Source organism: Colias croceus, chromosome 2 (assembly GCF_905220415.1).
Source record: "Colias croceus chromosome 2, ilColCroc2.1".
Lineage (NCBI taxonomy): Eukaryota > Metazoa > Arthropoda > Insecta > Lepidoptera > Pieridae > Colias > Colias croceus.
Genome location: NC_059538.1, coordinates 5,141,094 through 5,164,032, shown reverse-complemented (window position 1 = coordinate 5,164,032; position 22,939 = coordinate 5,141,094). Strand labels below are relative to the sequence as shown.

Sequence of the window (22,939 nt, the reverse complement as noted above, 5' to 3'; positions counted from 1 at the left end):
GAGCGAGGGGCACATCTGCTAATAATTTAGTGCTCAATTAGTGCTGCCTGTACAAGCAAACAGATATTTCAAAAAAAAATTATCAGTTTTTAAAAATGAGAACACTGCTAACTTTTCATAAAGCTAGCAGTGTACCATTCGTGACCGCGCTATGATACAGTTGGAGCGAGGGGCACATCTGCTAATAATTTAGTGCTCAATTAGTGCTGCCTGTACAAGCAAACAGATTTTTCAAAAATATAATTTTTTTTTTCAGTTTTTAAGTATACATAACTGCGGACATAACGATATGAGCAATCATAGAGCTGAAAGATCACTTTAGAATCGGTAGTGGTGAAATTGATTAAAGTTACTAATTAGTGCTCAATTAATGCTACCGGTGAACCCAGAAAAATGACAAAAAAAAATCATTTTTCAACTGCTCGCTAAGAAATTCGAAGATTTTCAAATTAAGGTCAAGTCAGCAGAATCACTCGTATTATATCTCAAAATTTAGTGCTCATTTAGTGTTAATTAATGCTGATTTTTCAAAAATATAATTTTTTTTTCAGTTTTTAAGTAAACATAACTGCGGACATTTCGACTTTTGAAAATCTTCGATTTTCTTAGCGGGCAGATGAAAAATGATTTTTTTTTTTTTGTAATTTTTCTGGGTTTACCGGTAGCATTAATTGAGCACTAATTAGTAACTCTAATGAATTTCACCACTACCGATTCTAAAGTGATCTTTCAGCTCTATGATTGCTCGTATCGTTATGTTCGCAGTTATGTATACTTAAAAACTGAAAAAAAATTTTTTTGAAAAATCTGTTTGCTTGTACAGGCAGCACTAATTGAGCACTAAATTATTAGCAGATGTGCCCCTCGCTCCAACTGTATCATAGCGCGGTCACAAATGGTACACTGCTAGCTTAATGAAAAGTTAGCAGTGTTCTCATTTTAAAAACTGACAATTTTTTTTTAAATACCTGGTTGCTTGTACAGGCAGCACTTATTGAGCACTAAATTATTAGCAGATGTGACCCTCGCTCCAACTGTATCATAGCACGGTCACGAATGGTACACTGCTAGCTTAATGAAAAGTTAGCAGTGTTCTCATTTTTAAAAACTGATAATTTTTTTTTGAAATATCTGTTTGCTTGTACAGGCAGCACTAATTGAGCACTAAATTATTAGCAGATGTGCCCCTCGCTCTAACTGTATCATAGCGCGGTCACAAATGGTACACTGCTAGCTTTATGAAAAGTTAGCAGTATTCTCATTTTTAGTCCCCCTATCACAGCACCAAATATCTGTTATCAGCACTAAATTTTGAAATGTAATACGAGTGATTCTGCTGACTTGACCTTTCTAGCTTAACAGACGTTTTATTTTCATCATATCCATCATGGAGTTCACATAAATTAAACCGCTAGCGAAAACGACTATGACGTTTTTAAGCTTTATAAAAGTAACAAAATAATGTAATTAAAATAATCTAATAATTATCATGAACCTTTAGTGCACTATACAAATAATCACATTCACGATCGAAAAATCCAACAGCATTACCCTGAAGATCCTCTAACCATTTTACCATTTTACCAATAAAAATGGAAAATTCATTTTCAAAATACTGGCAACATACGTTGAAGTTTTGTATTCCTTCATATCTGTAAAATTATTATTCGTATTAAAGAAATAAATCAGCCAAATAATCTACAGAAAACCTGTGAAACGATGTTTTATCTTTTTTTTTGTTTTCGGGAACAAATTTTACAGCGTTTTATTATCACAAGACGGCATTTTTTTACTAAAATTGCAAACCCTTTTTGACGTATTGCATGACACTATATGCGCTATAGCACTGGTGCAGCGACGTATTTGTTTTTGATTTCGTATTTTCTTTGACAAGGGCGACGGGCGGTTGTCATGCTCCATCTGAGAGAGTGATCTAAATCTATAGCTTATCTAAAAGTAATAAAATTTAAAAATTAAGATAAAAATCACTACAACACACACACATCTTACTTTTTAAAAGAATATTATATAAAATGTAACTAATAGCATATACAAGGTATTAAATTTGCTTAGTCAGCGTGGTTTACTTCACTATCATATTATTATTTTGTAACACAATGCGAATGCAAGTTTTCGTTTACTTACTCATCAATACCGCGAAATGAAAAATACAATTCTACATAATAATGGGGAAGGAAAGTACCTACATAATTACCAACCTTCTAACTTATTGTTTTTAAATAATTCCAATTATTTTATTGCTAGAGCCTCCAGCACCAAGCTTCTTTAATTCCTAATTTGACTGCGACTATATTAAATTTATATGCTATTAGGTGTGCCGGACGGTTCAATCCCTTTAGTTTCTGTGATCTGTGTTTGGTTCCTAAGTAGTATCCTGAAAATCCGTTAATTGGTTTCGCACGAACGAGCAATAATCATTCATCCAGAAATGTTTACAAATTTACGTATTTATATACGTAGAGCTAATATGTACTTACCTGAAAAATAAATCATTACGAAAATTCCCTTTTTCAGGTTCTTATTCAAAAAATTATTTTGTTATCTTCGTTGATAGGTAATTAAAACTTAAAAGCTAAGGAACGTAAAGTTTTAAAAAGCACGAACTTATTGCGTAGCAATAATTCGAAAGTAGTGTTTGGTTTCCATCACAGGTTTTCATTTATTTATTAATGGCATTCACAGAATTATAATGTTTATAATTTAATCACAGGTTTATAAGGGATTTGGTATTGTTACGTTCCGCAAGATATGGTTTCTTTGAGGTGTTAGGTTCTTTCAAACAGAGGTGCAGTAGATTAACATTAATCTTCATTAAAAATCATTTAACATAGGTACCATAATTTTCAATTTTCTAATTGAACTAGGCATGGGATAAAAATGAAATATGATATAGCCTAGAACATTGCCGAAAAAAGTAACTCTCCATTGGTAAAACAATTTTTAAAATCGGTTCAGTAATCAGTAGATCCAGAGATTATTCCCTACAACGTCTCAAATACACAAACTTAACTACTATTAGCACAATATTTTTAGTAGGTATCTAACTACATCTTAATATATATAAATCTCGTGTCACAATGTTTGTCCTCAATGGACTCCTAAACCACTTAGGGCCGTTTTTTCAATGCTTGGATAAAACTTATCCGTCCAATAAAGTATTACACGCTAATATTAAAATGTCACGTAAACTGTCAAATACGGGCAATTAGAATACGTTTTTAAAATGGTAGTTTTATACATTATTCGTCGAATAAGTTTTATCCGAGCATTGAAAAATCGGCCCTTAACCGATTATAATAAAATTCGCACACCATGTGCAGTTCGATCCAACTTGAGAGATAGGATAGTTTAAATCTCAAATCGTTTTAGAGAAAGCGGGCGAAGCCGCGGGCGGTAAGCTAGTATATTTTAATATATATAAATCTCGTGTCACAATGTTTGTCCTCAATGGACTCCTAAACCACTTAACCGATTATAATAAAATTCGCACACCATGTGCAGTTCGATCCAACTTGAGAGATAGGATAGGTTTTATCCCAGAAATCCCTCGGGAACGGGAATTATGCGGGTTTTTCTTTAAATCGCTGGCGAAGCCGCGGGCGGAAAGCTAGTATTATAGACAATATTATGACAGGATAATTTATTAAACAGTTAATCAATCATAATCAACAGTAACTTCGTAATCAATCACCATAACATGATTTTAAGGGGTTAGTTATTAACACAGGTTAACAATTTATATTATATGTAATACGTATTTATTGTGATTCCGAACAATACATAATTATAATAACAATTAGCTACCTACGCTCTATATGAACAGGGTCTTCTTCGTAGTGTTGTGTTACCTGCTTATTCGGGTTACTTGAGTAAGTCTATATACCGGCGTTACCTATGTAATATTATGATCAATATAAATAAATACTAATATCACAATTACGATAATTACCAATTTCGCTCTATATCAGCAATATGACAAATTCGCCAACAGTAACAATGCCAAACTGCTAGAAGCTATGTATTTGTTTCTGTCTATTTCTAGAATATAAAGAGGTAATGAAAAGCTCCTACACCTAGACTGTCCAGTTATCGAGATTAATTTCAAGGACTTTCATCATCAAAATCAAATGATGGTTTGTATTTGAGGTAATTCATCCTAAACAATACTGAAACCTAATGATATATTTTTTATCATTAGATATTTGGATCACATAACTACTTACTTATGGCAGTGATTTTTTTGTTCTTCAAAAAGGTGAAAGCTTTTCTGAATTGCCAGTAACAGAGATGCGGAACAGCAGCAGCAGTAGGTACCTATATTTCTTAACATTATTTGATTTTTCATCGAGTGAACAAGATCGTCATAGTGATAACGATGCGGTATTTTTTTATTTCGCTGTAAAATTCGATTAGATTAAAAAGATTCAAGGAAAGCGTGAATTATCAATGAAACATTCGCAATTGCTCAATATTTAATTTTACACATTTTGTTAAATTGGTAAAGAATAACTATGTCTTTGTTGAAAACCTTAAAAAAATGGAAATAATCCGATCACGAAGCAGGCGCGTTTGACTTCTCGGCTACCAGCTATTTAGTTATTTTATATTATTTCATCATTTGTCATTAATAAAGCCTTTTAATGCTGTACCTAAATCTAAAAAAAAGATGAGTTTTTATCATCAATTATTAGAACGATTTTTAAACAATTCTAAGAGTGGGAAGAGAGTGGGTAATTAAACATACTTAGGTACTATCTGACTGATGACTCGAACAGGATGCTCAATGTTTTGTTACAACCTGATTTAAAATCAACGAGATTAATGGTGTATAATTTTACCGAACAAACACTAGCGGCCAATACGATATTGTTCACTATGTCACTGTTCATTTTTCTCCATCTTCTATTTATTTTTATAGTTTTAATATTCAGAACGCAGCTCACGCATCTTTTAATTTAAACGTTTCAACCAAAACGTTAGAAATACGTTTAATAATCTTAATTTATGTAGTGAATGATACTTGTCGGAAACGCATAGTTTATGACTTTTAGAGCAAAAAGTGAAAAAAGTCCAAAATTTTCGCAGTTTATCACGTGGTGCGCAGCGAGCACAACTTTTTCGAAGTTGCAAATTGGGATTTACATCACCCTAACTGATCCAAACAACATACCAAAAATTCAGAACTACATCGTGCTTTGCGAATTTAATGTTAATTTCCACTTGCCTATTAGAGGTAAATGCACACTTGTTGTGTGCTTTACCTTTTTATCTAGTCATGTGGCATGACGCCGAACAGAGCTTCGAGCATTCGCAGGAGCTTTCAACTAAGCTTACAATTATATTATATTCGTAAGAACGTTACATTACATAGAAATGGCGGAGAAAATGCTCTAGTAGGTATGTGTACCGTATTAAAACACAAATTGATGTCAAAGAAAATATGTATGGTACGTTTAATGAACTTCTAAAGAAACGAAACTATATCTAAAATTAAAAGGAAAATCAAATTCAATTATTTTAAAATCAAAATATGTAATTATAAGTGTTTTTCATGTTTTGACGCATGCGTGAAACATATTGATTGAATCAGGCGTGCTCCTCTCATGGTCTAAGGACTACTCTATCAAAGACAACATCATCAGTATTGAGATGAAACTTTTTTGAAGGACTGAATAAATACGATAATTATTTTTTTCATTTAATTTAATCATGTTTTGTATCAAAAATTAAAGGCGCGCAATTGTAACTCAGTACATTGATGTTAGTTCTAAGAATAGAATGATTGTTAGTAGCTATTGTGCTTTGAAAAATTAGTTTCAATTACAATTACCTACTCAAACTCATTGAATTTTTAATGAGTTCACGCTTTGTAAGTGTGAACATCATAAAACTATATCTATATAAGTAGTAGGTATTTTTGAATCATCAATTGAGTGTATCGGTGCCGCCACACTGGAAAAAATATCGCAATGATACCTACACGTATCAACAATATAAATGTTTTATATGAGATAATTAATAATGAAATAGAGTTACATGTCACAAATTAATTATAATTGAGCAAAACTGTACCTACCTACTTTAATTTTAGAAAAGCTTAGCCAATTCAAATAATTTAAAAATGTAAAAAGTAGGTGTGTTACAAAGAATTAACGTAACATTACAGAAAAATGTAACGATCGTAATGGATATTTTCAGAATCTAATACGTATGAGATAAAGTGACGTTGAAATCTCGGAATAACTGGCAGTCGCTTCTAAATGTGTGTGATGCATACAATCTAGACAGTGAGATATAGTTCCTCTAATAATGCCAATTAAAGATTGATTGATATATCAAAAATTATACAAATATTTTATGAGGCTTGAAAACATTTATTTGTCATAAGGAGACACGTGGATTCAAAAGCGGGATTCGCATTTTCTTTACATCACGATTTTGTTGTGCGCTACTTTTTGTTTCTTAACAAAATTGAAAAAATGACTAACAGTTTGGACCTTGTTATATATAAGATCCCAATAAAGAAGATTCATATTGGATCATTTCTTTTAAAATATTGTTGATGATGATTTATGTTTCATAGGTATTTTGTTTTCATATGTAATCAACATTTATGTTTCATATTTTGTTTTCCGGAAAATGAATTTTCACACAGTCAGTTTCTAGTTGAAGTACCTATTATATAATAATACAAAAAGGTTGTTTCAAGGGCATACCTTTCAGGCGACATAAAGTCTGTGAAAGTTCTGTAACATAACGGGCTGTAAACCTTTCTTATGAAAATCAGTTTAGTGCGTGACTTTCCACACGTAGTGGTGGGTTCCGTAATGATTATTAAAGCTCTCAATTTACCAACTAGATAAGATGCATTTAGAGCAGTAGGAATTTAGGTAGCTTACTTTTTACGTTGGTTATTTAAAGGAACATGTGTTTGTATGTACTATGTATAATATGTAGACACACCTGTAGGCGTAAATAGTAAAATTTATCTAACCAGTGCTTGTAGTTCGGCTTTAGACATTTAACTTACATAAAACAAAAAAGTAATAATATTATACTAACCCTGGCGGGATAGGTTTACCTTCCTTTGTTATATCAACGAAATTTTTCTTTAAAAACTTACATTGAAAATATTGATTTTATCTAATATTTAAAATGAACCCTCTGTGCTTAGGTGTTTTATGTACATTGTCCTTCAAGTACATGCATCTATATAGAATTAGATACGGAAGCTCTTGTTTTACGTAGCCTCTCCCAATTACATTAACGGTAGAAAGCTCATTATTATAGAAGTGCCTTAAATCTTTGCAAAAATGTAGTCCTACTCGACGTAGGTATGCGTATTGAATTTTCGCACAATGTTTATAAGAAACGCATACATAAATTAAGACACAAGGTAGACTTTGATAACCAAATTAATATATCAAGAAGGAAAAGGTGCAATTAAAATGTATTGACGTTGATCTGCGATCGGATGAGTCGCAGCGCTTGCCAAACAATGAATACTCTTGTGACTGCTATCGAGGTTGAAGTATGTTATAAAGAGATATCATAATGATATTTCATATTACCGTACAATTATTGCTTTCATAGTGAATCAAAACAAACGGATGCTGATTTTTAAAAGACCATTGTATAGAAAATATTTTATATCGAAATTAATAATTCGGTTCTGCCACTTGTAGCTTTTTTATCTAGTTATTGACTTCGTAAAAATTAAATTATGATATTATGTTTATGTTTATAAATGCAATAAAACAACAAGAAAGAAATAAAACTATTCAATATCCTACAAAAATATTATGAATCTGAAAGTTCGCCATCGCCTTCATGGTTACCCGTATAAATTGTAAATTTAAGGTAGTCCAATAGAAAAGTTTATAGAATTGCATTCAAAAAAATAAATTGCATTCCAATTTAGTGCCAGAGAACATAAGTATCCTTTCGTAATTATTTATTACCAATGCTGTTACAAATACAAAGTAAAGAAGAGCGTTTTACTCTATTTTGTTAATGTAGAGCGATTTTAAAAGAATAGAGTTATAACAGGACTCATATGGATAATAGAGGTTCTGAAGGCCCAGGTGTCAAATCTCGTAGCCATTGATCGGCGGGCGGGCGACGACGAGAGGAAAACGTTCGCCCACGTGTTGGCTCGGGCCAGGAATAGACAGTCCGCCCTGAACCAGAGAGGAAAGTTGACATTCTCACAGCTATTCAGCATATTATTGCAAATTTAAAAACGTGAAATAAAAGTGCCTTATTACTTAATAAAATCAGAAAAATTATATAATTTTCTTAAAATTTTACATATCTTAACAGTAGATTTTAGATATTTTTACATATCGAGTAGTTAGTGTGTTGTGATATCAATAAATCGTTAGTACAGTGTCAGTGCGACATTGGCAAAGTGCGTGTGTTACGAAAGACATTAGTTCAGTGGAAAGGAATTGGCTCATCTTTATTAATTAGGTATATCAGTATCGTCTGGCGCCGGCGCCCTTAGAGGTGTCGAAGCGCGGACGCATGTGCGATGCGATGCGCGACAAAATCGCCGCACTGCTCCGCAGTTCTGTGCGCGCGCCTGCGCATACGGAAAACACGGATAAACTGCAAAATGGCGCTATGGCTCCCGTATTATTCTTCACCGAAGAAGGTACAATCTGATAAATACTTAATATCGACTAGCTTCCGCCCGCGACTCCGTCCGCGCGGATGTCGGTCTTTGCGTGGATGGTTTATTTCTCCATTTTGAGTAACTCGGACAATGACATCTTATAAATATCTATTGGACCCAAATACGGCTAGGCCTATAATAATACGCAACGTGTGTTCGCGGTTCTACAGAACAACGTCTATGGATAACTGAAAAATTGAGATTAATTTTTTTTCTACGTATTTTTCCAGGATAAAAAGTATCCTATTTTACGCCCAGGATAATAAGGTATAATTATACCAAGTTTCATCGAAATCGAACCGGTAGTTTTCACGTGATGTCTTCACATACAGACAGACAGACAGACAGACAGACAGACAGACAGACAGACAGACAAAAATTTTTTTAATCACATATTTGGGTTTGGTATCGATCCAGTAACACCCCCTGCTAGTTATTTTTTCAATATTTTCAATGTACAGAATTGACCCTTCTACAGATTTATTATATGTATAGATATAATCATTGTCCGGGTTAAGACAAAACAGTTTTTAAATTTTGTTAAAAAAACATTTTTATTTTTGTAATTAATGAAGTAAGTAATTAAGAGCCTATTAGAGAGGTGTGAGATTAAAATATATTTTTTTAAAAGTTTCAAAATTGTATTATCTGTCGGTCCTTTAGGATGCATGGTGATTGGTGAATATCAAGATATCTATGAAGATAGGGTCGTATTGTAATTTTATGTTGTTCTTATTCAATACAGTTCGATTCTAGGGTAGATATTCGGTCCATCTTAGAGAGCAAATAGTAACTTAATAATGCATCATATTCGTCAATATAATCAGGCAGCTACAAACATTATGAAAAACATAATTTAAAATTACCATTCATTGGAAAAATTAAATCACCTTCTATATACAAATTTATACCAACAAAATTTTATTGGAAATATTGAATTGTGATATAGAATAGAAAATTATGAATACACGAAGGTGACGGGAATTGAATAATATCAGCAGCATATTTAAAAAAATGGGTTTAAATTGGATATATTTAATGCTCTCTGACCTAGAGATTGAATTAATATACTTAGATATTGTTATAACGATATATCGTGTAGATAACACACGCAACTTCTAACGAATAATTGTTTCCTGAATTGTATAAATGTGTATAAAAATTAAAAAAAAAAATAACGTCATTCAAGTTTGCATTCTATCGAACATAAATATAGGATGTATTTTATTTATTATCTAAACACGAAGTATTTTTGAACAAATCTTATATAGGTAGGTACGGGGCACGTGATGAACCAACTAGTAGGTACGTCACTGCAGAAAATTACACATATAAATCTTAGTGTTATGTTGTTTCTTCAGCTCACTGTTTTACGATAGCTTTCAAGAAATTCGTGTGCATGGGATAATATATCATTATTCATCATAAACAGTCACAAGTATATAGGTTTTATTTTTATTTTGGACTAGCGGTCCGCCCCGGCTTCGCCCGTGGTACATATACGTTTTCTCTACATAAGAACCATCCTCGTACTTCAAGGAATATAATAAAAAAAGAATTATCGAAATCGGTTCAGCCGTTCTCGAGTTATGGAATTACAACGAAAAGTGGCATTGATTTTTATATATTAGATTATTGCGTACGAAATAAGTTTCTAAATGATATATCTATATTATATTCAAATATTGGTTATGTATCTAACAAATCGTAGAAATAATGGTCTACGTGATGTTCAGCATTTGTGCTTGTTTTGATTACGTAGCGTCCTGTTTGCCGCGTAACAAAATATTGAACATTTTATGATGTTCTCAGCAAATGAGATCGTCAAGTGGGCGTAGCAAGACACACTCACATATATTTATTTGTGAATTATACAACAAATCCTTAGCACAATAATTAAGACATAATATTTTACTTTGATTTATAATTTATAACAGTTTATGTAATATGAATCCCACCAAAAACATTTTCATGTAAAATGTTGCCAAGACGAGCCCATATGACTCGCACTGTCAAAAAGTTATCAGATCTCATGTAGAGCCAAGCTTCTAACACTACACGCCCTAACTCTACAAGGCCTAACTTCACAAACTCTACACCTTAGTCAAAATATGTGGCTTGGCCATTTCGCTACATTCACATCGGCGTAAGGTGAAAAATTAATTCACTGTTCATTACTTTTGTGATATACAATAGTTCTTGTAGTAACGAACGGCCAAGCCACATATTTTGACTAAGGTGTAGAGTTTGTGAAGTTAGGCCTTGTAGAGTTAGGGCGTGTAGTGTTAGAAGCTTGGCTCTACATGAGATCTGATAACTTTTTGACAGTGCGAGTCATATGGGCTCGTCTTGGCAACATTTTACATGAAAATGTTTTTGGTGGGATTTCATTTCTTTTTGTAAGTTGTTTGTAACAAAATTTTATATGTCGATTAAATTTTTTTTTTTTTTAACAAGGAGTACCTATACATATATATCTAGGGGAACCATGTTTTAGATTATGAGATTAGACCTCTAGCGTCATCAAAATTTAATTTAAAATTACAGGTCTCATACAAACTCCCATCCCCTAGTTTAAGGGGTTGGGGGATGAAAGTCATAAGTTTTATAATTTTTTTGTTGTTTGTGTGCTAATACTAGCGTACATACAAAATTTCAGCTTTCTAGGACATTAGGAAGTACCTTAAGAATTTTGATGATCATCAGTGAGTCAGTGACGAAATTAGCGTTTTTTAGATATAAATAAAATCTGAAGTATAAAAGCTAATGTAATTAAAACTTAATATGTTCAATAAGTCCGCTATTGACAATATATCCCGAAAATTTTGTTGATCTAGCATAATCCAAACCCAAGTTATGAGGGTTCAAAAAAACTTCGAAGTGCTTCGAGAAAAGGTAGGTAGTGCCCGTGCGCTTCGCTTGTTCGCTTGGCTCGTCTTGGCGGGGTCACTACCGTGCCCCCAGATATGACTATCCCATATTTATACAATTAAATGCAACTTATTCAAGGTTAAATTGTAAAATACCATCTAATACGGTATTTGACTTGGTTGGTAGTGACCCCGTCTTCCAAGCCAGAGGTCGTGGGTTCGATTCCCACCCAGGGTAAATATTTGTGTGATGAACATAGATGTTTGCTCTGTGTCTGGGTGTTAATTATCTATATAAGTATTTATTTAAAATTATATACCTACCTATGTAGTATGTACCTATGTTTATCAGCCATCTGGTTTCCATAACACAAGCGAAAACTTATAGTATGGGATCAGATCGTGTGGTGTGTGAAAATTGTCCTGAAATATTTGTTTATTTAATAAAATTATCCCATCGAAATATTATTATCTGACTATCTCTTACGTTCATCTTCCTTTATCCTGGTTTACGTCGATGACGTGAAAAAAATATTTAAGTTTTTATAAAATACTAGCTTACCGCCCTAACAAATCACCCAATAAATTATATACATACTAAAACCTTCCTCTTGAATCACTCTATCTATGTATTAAAAAAAACCGCATCAAAATCCGTTTCGTAGTCTTAAAGATTTAAGCATACAAAGGGACATAGGGAGAGAGAAAGCGACTTTGTTTTATTAGTAGTGATTTTTTTATTAAGAGTATCTATAATGAAATAATTCCACTAGCAGTGGCAATAATAGATCGAGGAGATTTCTGGCAAATTCCAAATCCGTTAATTACATTAACCGTTAGAAACTGAAATTAAATTCCTAGCTGTAAAATACGATAGCCATTTGTCAATGACGTATGCAGTAACCTATTCATTCCGTATAATGCTAGTGTAGACAAGGTCGATAAAATTGTATAAGTGCTGTGTCCACTGTCCACTATTGATTTTGAACCAGCCAATGATTTTATAGGTCACTTATTTTTACTTGCGATTATTAAGTGGGGGTCATGGTAAGGTTTGATTCGGGTATGAAAAATAGGATAATTTTTACAACGATCTACATCTATGCCTCATTTTTTACGCGTCTATTGATATAACTCATCCGCTATTACTCCAAAGCACATGACGCCAATTTTTTTTACAGTAAATCCACGTGTAGATACACACAATGCACGAATACTGACGAATACCTTAGTATAAGAAATTTATTTTTGTCATGGTATAGTCTATTTGTATCTTGCTGCTCCTATAGCATTGGTTAAAGTATGTAGTATGTAATTTCTTGGCAACTATCTTAATAATTACAATTTGTATAATAGCATTAAGATACGATTTATGTCTTTAACACAATAATGTGTCGCATTATTTAAAGTAAATGTTTGTAACGTAAAATTTATTACTTTTACCTAGCGCCAATAATGTTTTGTTTTTGTTTGTAAATGCTCTATTTGTTAAAAATAAAATCCTACCTAGACTTTAGACATAACTATTTTAGAGCTTGCGGGATAAATAAATAGGTAAACAAACTAAAATAATTTTCACTAAGATTTCACATTAATTTCATTGAGAATATAATTAAAAAATATCTATACCTACCATTGTACCTACCGGTGCAATTCAGTGAATACAATTTTTCCTACTTTAACCCAACCAATTTTATTTCGGTAGATACATATTTTTTTAATGAAATGACTGATATGTCCCAATATGTAGTGAAATCCAGACAAGACAGTTCATTGTGCTCGTAACCCACGTTTCTTAGGTTTCCATGTCAAGGTGCCTCTCGAAGAGTGGATTTCTACCAAATGAGGAGCGTCGGAACAAAAACCGATAAATGACATTCATTCATTTTTTTTATGATGCCTATTGATTGGTCTCGTACATATTTTGGTCTATAGTTAATGTAACCTGGTCAAAAAGTGATAAATCCACTCTAAATCCGTTCACGAAATACCCGGATCTGAACATAAACCGATAATTCCGTAAAAAAATCGTGCTAAACCAGCGATCAGAGCGTACAGCGAACTAAAACCGATAAATCCCTAACATTAATTAGTGTTGCTATCAAAAACCGATATCCATTTTTATTTTTTTTATAACTCGATAGGTACCACAGCACAGCTACTAATGCCGAATTAAGGATTCCATACAGTGATCCTAACACCGATAAATTGATAGATTTTGTTTAACTCTAAATTAGAAAACCATGAACTTGATTTTCTGACAAAAAACACAAATGTGATTTATCGCTTTTTGTTCCGACGCTCCTCAAATATGTACCTACCTATAGAGACAAAACTACCTAATTATCTACCCCTGAATATAATACACTTACGAATATATTTATTGGTAGATAGAAAAGAAAAGTTTTTGTAAGTATGTATTGGGTAGTACCTAGGTCTCAGAAAAATTCCAAAAAATATTTATATCGCTCTGTAAGAAGGGTCTATTGGCAGTAGGTAGGTACCGTTTGCCGTAGCGATTAGGCAATGTATGTACTATTCTAGAAAGTATTAGAACATAAAATATTTAACTATTACCCATGTAAAATGTATGAAATGAATTTACCTAATAATCGATTTTGTCATTTATTATAAAATACAAGAACTATGTATTTCAGGGAGCACACGCGAAGGCGGATTGGTGTGGCGCGGGTGTTCCGCCGGGTGCGACGCCGAGGATGGCGCGGCGGGAGCGCTCGCCGACGGCAACCTCAACCCAGGAGACAAGGTATAGCCACAGATACTATAATACTATGCTAAACAATTAAAAATAATAATTACCCTTCATCTTTATAAAATAATTTTATGTGTACAAATACAATTTTCGTTTAGAAGATATAAGTAACAGTTTACGGTATCACATATTAGATTACAGCAATCTTATTATATAAAATCAGTGGACTGGTTTACCGCCCGCGTATAACAATAGACAGGTCATTGATCTTTGTTGGAAGGCAATAAAAAATGTCTGTCTGGGCACAGAAGTTGATCAGCGACTAGCTCTTAAAGAAAATCGATCAGTGAAGCATCAAGCAGATGTAAATGTATCTACTCTGTATCTTAGAAAGATAAAATGTTTTATAAACGACTAAGATAACATAGGTACATATTTAAAGTAAGTACTGAAAGAATCACTTGAAATTCTGTGTGATCTTTATGTAGAGTCATCTTCACGCATTTGCAAATATGACCAATAAGCGTGAAAAATTAGATTTATTCACTGTATTTTAAATCGAAATGTTAGTACTCGGCTATGTTCAAAATAGCTTTTAAATGTTTAAGATATGTATAATATGAACAAACTAAATCGAATGTTAAAATATGACAAGGTACTTAAAAAAGTATTCAAAAAACTATTTCCCGCCCTACGTAGAAACTTGCTACGAAAATGTGAAATAAGCAAAGAAACTAAACATAATGTTATGAGTTTACAAGCCTTGACCAAGTTTTAGGAATGTGCGGCCACGGAGATGTAGTACATTTATTATCATAACCATTTTCCCACGCATGCTATATTTAAAGCACTGCAAGAACGAGTAAAACTAATAAATAATGTATGCGGTAATGCATAGTACATACTAATTACAACTGCAAATAATTTTGTTACAACAAACAATAAAGCCATAGATGGAGTTGTGTAGTGGAAATCATAATTTCTTTCTTTATGAGAATCTTAGATCATTAAGTAAGAATAAAATAATAAAATAGAATGGCACTGCAAATAAAATTAAAAGTAATTGATATAAATAACTAATGATTTTTCAACAAGAAAGACTATTATCACCGGTCGATTACGATTCCGAAGGTCAAACTAAATTGTATTTCAGTATAATTCTAGAATTTGATTAATGCTTTACAGTATTTCCTCTTCCATTTATATTAACGTTTATAATTTTAAACTGATGTCTGATACTTAATAAATACTCAAGGTCATCTCTGAAGCCAATAATTGATACTTTTGAAATATACCTAAGCATTTATGAACCATGAAATTCGCTTTTGACTTACTCCTGTAATAATTATTGTTAAACAGTTCAAAATTAATACAAATTCTATATGACGCGAAACATATTCACTACTTCTTAAAATATATCAATACCCTTTGAATTAAGTAGTGAAAATAAGATAGAGAAGAGCGTGGATAGCATCTACATTTTTGAAAACAAAATTCTTTATTAAATATCTTCTTATATATGAGTTTTAAACTTAATAATAATAATTTGCAGCTGGAGGGGTCGGACGCAGCTCCGGACGACCCTGTTCACCTCAAGAGACGGGTGGGACTCTTCAGTGGGGTGGCTCTAATCGTCGGAACTATGATTGGTGAGCCATTTATAGTCAACAAAGTCCTTTCACTTATTCGTGGAGGTTTTAATAACTTAGAATTTTAAAGAAAACTTAATATCATAACCACAATCTGTGACCACAATAATTATAACAGTATTCTTTTTTGTAAAACATTGTTAAAACCTCATTTTGTTTAAATACAATGGTGATTATGTATTATTTAACTAAAAACGTCTACGTGATATTTACAATATTAGCACTAACATGCTAATTCCTCATAAATACGTGGATTACTGCAAATAAGCCTTGACATTGGTATTGGGAATCCATAAAACCAGACGATAGGTACATGTAGAATAAATGATATTTTTAAACAAATGCAAATGTACCTATGTCTAAGAGTTAAATGCATTTTCACCACTATTTATGCTGACGCGATTATCAAAAATGTAGGGGAAACTTGCCTAATTCGTACCACTTAAGGAGAACCTCAAAAATTTTGGAAATGAACAATGATACACAGTTATTTATATTAAGTAATTATAATTTCACTAATGTTCTATTAGTATTTCAACAAAAAATAACATATATCTTATAAACTTCTGAGAAATAAACAATTTTCAAAAACTTAAAAAAAGTACGATTTAAGACCATTCATCTTAAATCGTACTAGTATATTCTTAAATCGTACTTTGAGATCCTATCATTGGTTTACAGTCTTAAAAATCACAATCTTAATAATCTTCTCCTCTTTTTCTTAATTTTAATGTACCTAGATTAATTCTTATTAATACAGCGGATGGTCTTTGCCAAATCCTGACAGTCATCGCAGTAATAACATTTTGTTTTTTTAGTTGTCCCTGCACATAGCTCATGTAGGTAATTGTGAAGTATGGGTAGGTACCCATACTTCACAATTACCGCATTTAATCATGTTTTCTTTAACGTCTTCTTGACATATTTTGCAATACCAACTGTCATTTTCATCTTGTTCTTGTTTCTTTTTCTTGTTTCCTTTTTGAGGTGTTTTCGTTCGTTCGTACAGGTACGTTTTAAGAAGTTGCTGCGAGTACGAAATAGGCACAAGTATCAAAAGAATTTCAAATTTGCCGCAAAAAAAACTGTCAACGAACAAGCCGGCTTTACTATGTGAAATATATTCACAAATATACGCATAAATATAAAATAAACAGTTAAACAACTTATGAACGGTATACTTGGAAGACAGTTCTTGTGAAGTGTGCGAAAAAATTACTCAAAAAGTAAGAAAAAACTTACTTGATAAATATTTTAGTCGGGAGCAACGTAATAGGTATTTATTTGTCACATGGCAATATGGCCGACTATTATTGACATTTTATGCCACCAGCGGCGCTGGTAACTATTACCCAAGCCGAGATATAGACGAGGTACGATTTAAGCGCAGGTACGAATTATGCAAGTTTACCCTAATCAGATCATAAACACGCATTAATCTTATATTGCATCATCTACGTCGCAAATTGTATTGAATTTTCATGACTCGATAGAAATATGAATCCGCTATTTGTAAAACGAAACAAACGACGATGCAAAATAACAAGGTTTCATATATTTGAAAGATTTATAAAGCACGTATTTTGTACTACGAAATGAATATGTATTATGTATTGATATAATATCTCGATTTCAGGATCTGGTATTTTCGTCTCGCCCTCTGGGCTTTTGGAGCGCACTGGCTCAGTGGGCATAAGCTTCATAATATGGATGGCCTGTGGCCTTCTATCATTGCTTGGTAACTATACACATCATATGAAATTGTTAAATTGTAATGGCCCTCTACAATGTACATAACTATTCAATCATTTTTTAGGAGCGCTCGCATATGCTGAATTGGGGACGATGAACACGTCTTCTGGTGCTGAATATGCATATTTCATGGATGCATTTGGAGGACCGCCTGCATTTTTGTTCTCATGGGTAATTGGTTTGTGTATTTTAGTTTTAATGATTAAAAATGTACTTCATAACTCATATTCCACTATGTTTCAGGTGTCTACGCTGGTTTTGAAGCCTTCTCAAATGGCTATCATCTGTTTGAGCTTTGCAAAATACGCCGTGGAACCATTCGTGGCGGAGTGTGAACCACCGAACGCCCTTGTCAAACTTGTAGCGGTCATTGCGATTGGTAATCATTTTTATTCCTTGATATTTATAATGAAATACTGAAACAGCGTTAGGTACGCATTGGATTCTGTATGTATGTAGTGATTATCGAAGACTCCATTATATCCATTCAAGCGATATACGTCATGATGGGACTTTGCGAGGATGTAATCTAACTCTGAAATAAGAGCATTATTGAAACCACTTGGCAATATTACACAAAATAATAGTAGCAATTAATTTGATCAACATCCCATTATGAAAGACAAAACGTTGCTTGACTCTCATTATACTGGTTCTTATTTCTTTTTAGTGATGATTTTGGCGGTCAATTGTTATAGCGTGAATTTGGCCACAAATGTCCAGAACATCTTCACGGCAGCTAAACTTGTGGCCATAGCAATAATCGTGTGTGGAGGAGCTTACAAATTGATATTAGGTAATATAAATATCTACTCGTCAATGTACGTGGTGTGTGCATATCATTTTATCATCCATTGACGCTTGTAATACAAATAAAATATCCAACATCCCAATTTACATTATCAAAGATCTGATCAGAAAACAGTCACGTACCTTTGTTACTTTGTTTCTAAATTATCTTCCGAGACACTTCATCGAAAAAACAAAGAATGTTCTTCTTATCAGACTAGACTCGACTTCACATCGCCGTTCCTCGTTTAATTCGTACCTATAATCATAATGGGAAGTGAATAATTGATGTAGACTGACAGGAGTTGTGTCCGTATGGTGCAGGTAATACGCGACATTTACAGGAGCCCAACTTCGCCAGTAGCACGGCGACTCTGGGCAACATAGCAACAGCATTCTACACCGGCCTTTGGGCTTATGATGGTTGGAATAACCTCAACTATGTGACTGAAGAGATTAAAAATCCTTCCAAGTAAGTGCACATTGTGCGTTAGTATGTTATTACTTAACTATAATTGAATCTACTTATATATGTTAATGATACACTATACCTTGTTTCAACAAAAGGTAAACTGTATAATACTACTAGCGGCCCGCCCCGGCTTCGCCCGTGGTAGGTACATTTTTACGTTTTCTCTCCATAAGAACCATCCTCGTACTTCAAAAAATGTAATAAAAAAAAATTAACGAAATCGGTTCAGTTGTTTTCGAGTTATGCGCTTACCAACACATTTTGCGATTCATTTTTCTACCCTAATATTATAAAGAGGAAAACTTTGTATGATTGTTACGAATAGGCTCATAAACTACTGGACCGATTTTGATGAAATTTGGCACAGAAAATCTTTAGACCCTGAGAAAGAACATAGGCTACTTTTCATTGCGAAATATGTATCACGGGCGAAGCCGGGGCGGACCGCTAGTATATTATAAGATTATTCTTTCCTAACTTCCTAACGTGTTTTCAATCAATACCTACTCTTTTGTAGATATAATATTATAGTCGTAGCAGGTCACACAACGCAGACGACTAATTAAAGCTACATTGCTATTGATTTTAACTGACTCTTTATGACAAAATATGTATTAAAATTTGACATTATTCCCTAATATTTATGATTACTAGGAATTTACCACTGAGTATAGTAATCGGAATACCACTGGTGACACTGTGCTACGCGTTGGTCAACGTGTCATATCTGGCCGTCATGTCGGTCAGTGAGATGGCCGACAGCGAGGCTGTGGCGGTCACCTTCGGCAACCGCCTGCTGGGGCCGGTCGCTTGGCTCATGCCGCTCGCCGTCACTATATCCACTTTTGGCTCAGCTAATGGCACGCTCTTTGTGGCGGGAAGGTAATTCGACTCTTCAAAATTACTTCGCGGAATTGTTCAATTGTTATGTAGACTTTTAATACAATGATTGTGAATTTTCATTAATTATAATTCTTTCGAGAAATAAGGGGTCTATTATCTTGAAGTCAATAATATAAATAATGAAAAAATTCGAGACTTTTGATCTTTTTTTAAACGATGTCCCATATTTGGTACCATTTGCTGTAGGTACGTGTCATCTAGATGTAACATATTCTATTTACCGATCATTTGATTACGTGCGCTGCGCGACCTACTATTTTTGTTAACGCCTACCAGTGGTAAGAACACGGTCCTCTTATTTCTACGCTCATGTATTAATCACTGTACCAGAAGGACAGGTCTAAATACATAGGTTTACTCTTTTTAATATTTTCACAGGTTGTGCTTCGCAGCGTCACGCGAAGGCCATTTATTGGACATTTTGTCGTATGTGCATGTACGGCGCTTTACGCCAGCACCGGGACTGATTTTCCATGTAAGTATTTTTTTAAACTATATGAAATTTGGTCTTTAACACGCAAGCCTTATTGTAATTTGCCAAACAACGACAACGTTTTGTAGATAGCAATGATAGGGACACAGTAAACAGTTGGCTTTAAATTGAGAAATTCAAATCGTCTTTTGTTTATAGTCGCTGATAGCAATGGCGATGGTGTTGTACGGCACAATAGACTCCCTGATTGACTTCTTCTCCTTTACCGCGTGGATCTTCTACGGCGGCGCCATGTTAGCTCTGATTGTTATGAGACGGACTAAGCCGCACGCGCCTCGACCATATAAGGTTTGAAATATATTTTCACTTTAGCTGCACAATTCTTACATTCAGTATTCACTTATGCACTTAATATTTGAAGTAGGTATTGATTCATTTACTTTCTTTATTTTCTGACTCTACATTTACATGTAGAAGGTATCCTCGCTAAGCGAAATGCTTCATCATTGCACTCAAATTATTATTTGATTTTTATTCGACTCATAAAAAAAATCTATTCTTACCGTATCTTTCTTCATTAAAATTGTATTTACCATTTTGTCGATAGGTGCCCATTATAATTCCATACATAGTGCTGATAGTGTCGACGTACCTGGTAGTAGCACCCATCATTGACAAGCCGCAGTGGGAGTATCTCTACGCAGCCGGTTTTATACTCTGTGGTCTGCTCGTCTATCTACCTTTTGTTAAATGGGGCTATTCTCTTCCATTCATGGGTAAGGATTGTTTTGATCATTTTTTGTTTAATGTTAATTAGAGTACAAGCACTTCTATTTAGATACCTATGGAGATAATTATCGTGTTGATGTTACTAACGTTCTTTGTAAATTTGATTATTTCAATACGTAACCTTTTCTCCTACAGATAAGATAACGGTGTTTCTGCAGATGATCTTGGAAGTTGTGCCAACATCGACCACTTTCGAGTACTGAGTCCGCGCCGACTTTAAAAGGCAACTTTATATTTTATAATATGGATTTTATTTAAAGATCTGTACTTATTTTATTCCTATACGGCACTTCATAGTTGCCGCAAAATGGTAGGAGCTCAATTAGGTATATTACCTAACAGTTTAAATGACAAAGAACTTCGAAATTTAAATTAAGTACTTACCTATATTTTAGACCAAGTTCATTTAATATATTTTTTGACTGATACAAAATTTGTTCCTTTTATGGTATTTTTGAATTTTTACTGAATGTATTATGGCAAAGTAAAATTTAAAATACCCTAATGTTAATTATTGCTCTAAAATATTTGTTTATAAGTAATGAATAAAAATTAAATACCACACCAATTTTATTTTTAGTGAAACTCAATATGCTTTGTGCTATTTAAGATGATTTACTATGTATAAGCGTAGATCGATCGTTCATTAGTTTGCACGAATCATTCCTCAAGGATCATGCAGTTTAAGGTCATGCCAAAAAAAAAAAAGAAACAGGGTTTAAATTAAAAAATTAAGGCCCATACTGTAACTACTATCATAAAGTTCTTTTGATGGAAAGCAAACATTTATTTGTTTTTGAATAATAAGACTCAATTCGAGCCCACGATATTGTAAGGAATTATAATTTCTATATCATTTACAAATAGCTATGAGTGATTGTGCTAAACTCATGGTTTGTAGGATTCATCAGCTCTCATTTATACTACATAGCTTTCTAGACGTACTTCTAGGTTTTTAGTTTAATATTTAGCTCTATCGTAATTATTATAATTTGATAGGAATTTTTATCTTTTTATTATGTATCAGAAGGGATAGATAACGAAATTATTTCTATCGTCACTGTAAAAGCAAATAATGTGCTTTTACAGGGATTGCACAATATTGAAAAGCTTTGGCGTTTTCAGTTTTTTTTTTTCAATGAAGACTTAACGATACTGTCAATTTTTATATTTTTTTCTATCCCTTAATAAAGACTAAGTGTGTTTATTTATCTTTTTACAAAAATATATGGGCAGAAGTTTTGCGACCGGCAAAAATTGGTCCTATCATTCCTTGCCGGGGCATTACGACACTGTTCAGGTTGTATTTTTATTATGTATAAGTTAAAGTGTGAAAATCTTAGTTAGGGCATATAAATAATCCCACCCAGTGGTAATTATTGTTGGTGGTTGTTGTATTTTAACAAAAAATACATTATTTAGAAGAATGTATATTTTTAACGTCAGGATTTGTTTTTAAAAGTGTAACATGGTAAGTAGTTGACGATTTCCACGCTTGAATTTTAATAAATTGTAAGTAAAAACAGTCGTGTTAACTATTTTGTGAGACAAATAATACAATTGTAAATTAGAAATATTTGGATAGCCCATTAAAAATGCTTAAGTTTTAATGTATCAAGTATTGCATAGCAATTGTAAATTGAACATTAATTTATGTATCTATAATAAATATGGGCACATTCAAGTACACAAACCTAACGATGTGATATTGTTATGGGTAAAACGGAAATGGTTTTTATTTTGTGTACAGAAAATATCATTAAAATACTTATTTCTATACCTAAAGATCAGATTTATTTATTGTTATACATTGTCATTTGATTAAGTAAATTTTAAATAAAGACAACCGAAAATAGAATCGTGAATTTTAT

General features: G+C 33.0%; 1 protein-coding gene across 2 annotated transcripts in view; it reads left to right on the top strand.

Annotated features, from left to right (window-relative positions):
- LOC123699388 (b(0,+)-type amino acid transporter 1-like) overlaps window positions 1-22,920 on the top strand; it is a 29,523-nt gene extending 6,603 nt beyond the window's left edge. The window contains exons 1-13 of one of the 2 annotated variants that reach the window (XM_045646336.1): window positions 8,344-8,677; window positions 14,226-14,335; window positions 15,834-15,930; window positions 17,567-17,668; window positions 17,747-17,853; window positions 17,926-18,061; window positions 18,353-18,478; window positions 18,796-18,943; window positions 19,598-19,825; window positions 20,225-20,321; window positions 20,478-20,627; window positions 20,887-21,055; window positions 21,204-22,920. In XM_045646336.1, coding sequence (XP_045502292.1) covers window positions 8,548-8,677; window positions 14,226-14,335; window positions 15,834-15,930; window positions 17,567-17,668; window positions 17,747-17,853; window positions 17,926-18,061; window positions 18,353-18,478; window positions 18,796-18,943; window positions 19,598-19,825; window positions 20,225-20,321; window positions 20,478-20,627; window positions 20,887-21,055; window positions 21,204-21,271 — 1,668 coding nt within the window. In that variant the 5' untranslated portion in view covers window positions 8,344-8,547 and the 3' untranslated portion in view covers window positions 21,272-22,920. Of the gene's footprint in view, window positions 1-8,343; window positions 8,678-14,225; window positions 14,336-15,833; window positions 15,931-17,566; window positions 17,669-17,746; window positions 17,854-17,925; window positions 18,062-18,352; window positions 18,479-18,795; window positions 18,944-19,597; window positions 19,826-20,224; window positions 20,322-20,477; window positions 20,628-20,886; window positions 21,056-21,203 lie in introns of those variants that run through there. The other variant, XM_045646343.1, reaches the window with a different exon arrangement.
- The last annotated feature ends 19 nt before the right edge of the window (window positions 22,921-22,939 follow it).